Source organism: Hemicordylus capensis, chromosome 1, assembly GCF_027244095.1.
Source record: "Hemicordylus capensis ecotype Gifberg chromosome 1, rHemCap1.1.pri, whole genome shotgun sequence".
In the NCBI taxonomy this organism is placed as follows: domain Eukaryota; kingdom Metazoa; phylum Chordata; class Lepidosauria; order Squamata; family Cordylidae; genus Hemicordylus; species Hemicordylus capensis.
Window position 1 is genome coordinate 144,280,067 of NC_069657.1, and position 5,110 is coordinate 144,285,176.

General features: G+C 42.4%; 1 protein-coding gene across 1 annotated transcript; it reads right to left on the reverse strand.

Moving 5' to 3' along the window:
* Positions 1-230: 230 nt before the first annotated feature.
* LOC128326343 (olfactory receptor 1013-like) lies at positions 231-4,481 on the reverse strand. The gene is made up of 2 exons (XM_053253061.1): positions 4,248-4,481; positions 231-1,196 (listed from the first exon to the last, which is right to left on the reverse strand). Exon 2 carries the CDS (start codon positions 1,182-1,184, stop codon positions 231-233), a length of 954 nt encoding a protein of 317 aa, XP_053109036.1. The 5' UTR covers positions 1,185-1,196; positions 4,248-4,481.
* Between the last annotated feature and the right edge of the window lie 629 nt (positions 4,482-5,110).

Below are 5,110 nucleotides of genomic sequence, written 5' to 3' on the forward strand. Positions count from 1 at the left end.
AACTACATCACAATCTCTAATTGTGTTGCTTCCATTTTTTTCTGGGAGAGATGCACCAATTTGAGACAACACAGCGGAAACTGAGGATTCACATGCAGCTAATTACAGTGCATAATACAATGCCTCACACAGGATATTTCATATTTAAGATGTGACAATGGCTGCATAAAAATGAATACCATGGAATTAGCTATATTATCTGTCTTCCAAAATCAGATTTGCACTCCCATTCAGAAATGTGTTCTTTTACTAGTCAGCTTCTTCACAGCCTTGATAACATCCTTGTTCCTCAAGCTGTAAATCAATGGATTCAGCATGGGAAAAACCACTGTGTAGAACGTGGAGGCCCATTTGTCCCTGCCCAAGGCATAGCTGGAGCTGGGGCGCGAGTATATGAAGAGGATGGAGCCATAGTACAAAGTCACAGCTGTCAGATGGGAAGCACATGTGGAGAAGGCTTTACGTCTCCCTTCAGTGGAGCGGATCCTCAAGATGGCTGCCAGGATGAAGCCATAGGAGGCAAGGATGAAAGCTGAGGGGGAAATGATGTTAAAAGTCAGGAGGAAATACAACATTATTTGGTAATTTTCAGTCACATCACAGGAAAGTTTCACCAGAGGAGGCACATCACAGAAGAAATCATCAATTATGTTGCCATCACAGAAGGTCAATGTGAAGGTTTCACTGGTGAGGATAGTGGCATTGATGAATCCACCTAAATAGGAGAAGGCCACCAGCCCTGTACATAGTTTTTTGGACATGGCAGTTGAATACAACAACGGAGTAGCAATGGCCACATAGCGGTCATAGGCCATAGCTGCCAGGAGGTAGCATTCACTATAAGCAAGGCCAGCTGAGAAGAAGAACTGTGAAGTACAACCCCCAAAGGAAATGCTCTTGTCCTCAGAGATACAGTTCACCAGGATCTTAGGGGTATAGACAGAGGAATACCAGAGGTCCAGGAAGGACAGGTTGCCAATGAAGAAATACATGGGTGTGTGAAGATGGGAGCTGCTGTAGATTAGAGCAATGAGTGCAATGTTCCCTGCAAGGCTAGCTATATAGATGATCAGAAACACCCCAAACAGAAGCTGTTGCAGTTTGGGGTTTGTAGTGAACCCCAGAAGTATGAACTCAGTCACTGCTGTGTGATTTCTGACGTTCATGAATCTTTTTGCAGTCATCTACTGGAGTATCTGAAATCATATAGGATACTTATCATTTGTGATGTTCATGAAACTTCATGTTCCACAAAAATATCTGCCCCATATTATATGAACCAGAGAATTTACAAGGAAAATAAATAAGATAGGGGAAAGACAACTTGGGAGTTAATAGGGTCCATGCTTCTTTAATGGAATTCTTATCAAGTACTATGATTCTGGTTGCAGACTCAGCTGCACTTCAAGGATCTTCTGGGCTTTCGGCTTTTAAACTTGGAACAAATGCGATCAGTAAGGTCCTTCTATAAATGGGTTTTAGATTACCCAATTTGTCTCAGTTCTCAGTTCCATTATTTTCCTTTTAATCAACGAGCCATTTTTCAATCACTTGAAACAGGTTTTTCAAAGCCTACAGTGCTAGCAACTATGGGTGTTCACACTCAGACATTATTATGAAACATTTTTTATTTCTAGAGTTCAAGAAAAAGTCATTTAGAGAATATATAATTGGAGTAGGAAGAAAAATGTTTGTTTCTGTCTCTTCCAATGACACACGGCCAGATCACTGCCCCATTATTCCCCTTTGCACCATCTTTTTTATCTACTCAAAGCCATCTTACATCACACAGTTCTTTACAAGTAAAAACAAGAGTGAGATGCTTATAAGCCATAGCCTGTGGTAATAACACGTGTAGTTTATCATTGTATCTGCATGCATTGGGAACTTGCAATTGGTTTCAGCTATACAGTGTTTATACATCACAGAATAAAACCCATACCTATGGCTGCCATCTACAGTGATCTAAATGTTGGATTAATATTGTTTTCTGCATGGCAACACACTTCATTAATTAAGAAAGTTGTAATGTGCGTTCAGCAGATGTCATTCCTGAAGTTATTTCAATAATATTCATATGTAAGGTTTCTAGTTCTATTGAGTGTAAATTGGGCTTTCCTGCTGAAGTGATTTAAACTGCTACAAAGGAACTTCCTTATGTAGAGTCAAACCACTTGTCTACCTGGTTAATATTGTCTGGCAGTAGCTCTTCCGCATTTTAGGCAGAGGTCTTCTCAGTCCTACCTGGACTGAGAGGAGAGCTGGTCTTGTGGTAGCAAGCATGACTTGTCCCCATAGCTAAGCAGGGTCTGCCCTGGTTGCATATGAATGGGAGACTTGATGTGTGAGCACTGCAAGATCTTCCCCTCAGGGGATGAAGCCGCTCTGGGAAGAGCAGAAGGTTTCAAGTTCCCTCCCTGGCTTCTCCAAGATAGGGCTGAGAGAGATTCTTGCCTGCAACCTTGGAGAAGCTGCTGCCAGTCTGTGAAGACAACACTGAGCTAGATAGACCAGTAGTCTGACTCAATATATGGCAGTTTCCTATGTTCCTAAGATGCCAAGGAGTGAACCAGTAACCTGGTTCATGTAAACAAGTACTGCAGATGCTGTACCATTGAGCTATGGCTCCATCCTCGTCAAAGAACAAGCAAACAAAATAACATTAGTCCTTTTCCTTCTCTCTCCAAAATCCAATAAAAGTCAAGCTTTAGCCATGCCAGTAAGGTTGTTCTCCTGTACCTCTCAGTGGCTTTCAATACTATGAACCTTCTGGGTTTCCTTTCTGGGTTGGGACTTGGAGGCACAGTTTTACAGTGGCTCTGCTCTTAGCTGGAGGGGCCATACTCATAAGGTGGTTCTGGGGGAGGCATCTTTGGCCTTTGGCCTATGTGGTACCACAGGGATCCATTATGTCCCCTATGCTGTTTAACATCTACATGAAACTGCTGGGAGTGGTCATCCATGAGCATGGGCTGCAGTGCCATCAGCATGTTGGTGACAACCAGCTCTACCTATCATTTAAATGAGCATATACCAGGAAGATGGTAGATGTTCTTAACCAGTGCTTGGAGGCTCTTCTGGGTTGGATGGGGGCAAACAAGCTGCATCCAGATAAGATGGAAATGCTCTGGGTCGGTAAAACTGATTTTATCCCAGTAGTGAGGCAAATCTGGTCTTGGATGTGGTCACACTTTCCCTGAAAGATGAAGTTCACAGCTTGCGGTGCTTCTGGACCCAATGCTGTCCTTGGAGGTACAGGTGCAGGTGGTGTGGTATGCAGAAGTGCCTTTTACTAGCTATGGCTGGTACGCTAGCTGCAACCTTACTTGGAAAAGTTGGACCTGACCTCAATCACTCATGCCTTGGTGATATCCACATTGGATTACTACAGTACACTTTACATGAGGCTGCCCTTGAAGATGGTTTGGAAGCTTCAGCTGGTTCAGAATGCTGCTACAGGGATGCCTATGGATGACAGTCACTTGTGGCAGCTTCACTGGTTACCTGTTTCTGGGCTAGATTCAAAATGCTGGTCTTGACATTTCAAGCCCTACATTGTTTGAGGCCAGGGTATCTGTCAGACCAGATTCACCCATTTGAACTTGTCAGGGCCCTCCATTCTCTCAGGCTCTACTCATTACCTTGCCACTAATAGATATCTGGTTGGAAGAGACTAGAGATGGGGCCTTTCCAGTTGTGGCCCCTGAGCTCTGGAATGCCCTTCCAGAAGAGCGTCTCCATGTTTGCTCCTTTAGAGTCTCTAAAAACCAGCTGAAGACCCATCTTTTTAGAGATGCATTTTAAATGGTGCTTGAATGCAATGCAGATTTTTATATCTGTGTTAACACTATGAAGCCTGCTCCACACGTAGATCTTCCTTGCCAAATTGGGCTTAATTCTTTTGAAAATTCCGACTGTGCTTGTAGGTATGTCTCAATCATACCTACAATTCACCATGAGCTACTTCAGATGTGCATTCATGAATTAACATCTGCAGTAGCATAACAGAGGGAATAGGAGAGAAATTACATCTGTTATTTTAAAGTAAGTTTTGCTTGTGGTTTTAATTTCTTTTGCATCTGCTTCTCTGCTCATCATTGAATTATGGTGAATTTCCACATTCTGTACAGGCATCAAGGTGTTTGGTTGTTGTTGGTTGTTGTTGTTGTTTTTTAAATACAAAATCACCAGAATTACCCTGGCAAACCACAAATTCCTTGAAACATCTCCAGTTCTAATCTCCTTACCTTTTCTAGCTCATCCAAAGAAATATAGCTCTTGCTGTTCATTCCAGGTACAGAAAATCTCCCCAAGACATTAGAAACAAGAGCTTGATGAAGCTGCATGAAAATTGGAAACCGGTTTTTGGTGCCCTCTGTTCTGTATGTTGTTGTAGTTTCCTGTGGCTGGAAGCTGATAGCTAAAAATCTTCAGAAAATGCCATTGCAGAACATTGCTCTTCAGATAAAAGGAATAATGAATCTTTTGTCTGCATCGTATGAAGGCCTGCAGAATGAAGACGTGAGCTCTGGAACGAAATTTTAAGATTCTTATTCCATTGCATAGTCAATCATTATTATACAAAGCCTTTTTTGTGGGATTCTAGAAGTGCTGGAATTGGAAAACAACAGGGGGGAAAAGAGTACAGGCTGCCTTAAATCAGCTTCAGCTGATTTAGTTGATCTCTGTGTGCTCGGGAAGCAGTCCTTTCCTTTCCTTTCCTTTCCTTTTTCCTTCAAAGAATCATGATTACAAAGGGCAGATGGATATTTAAGCAGAAGGTTAAATTGTCTCTGAAGGGCTTGATCTCAGTGGTTTTCCCAAGGAGATTGCACTTCAGAGCTTTAGCACAATTAGAGGTTTGCATTTGTTGTTTGTCCCTCACATGTAACTTTGTTACATGATGTAATAAATAGCGGGCCACTGTGTGCTGAGTGGCTGATCCTCAGAGGTCACTGCCTGTCAGTCAGGACAGGGTTCCCTTCTGGTTCACTCTTTTTAGGAAAGGAAAGGCTGTTACTGCCCGATGGTTACACTTGACTGTTGTGCAAATATTTCTTTATTTCTTTCCTTGGGAATGTATTCCCTCGAGTTCTTTACCTTGCATAAC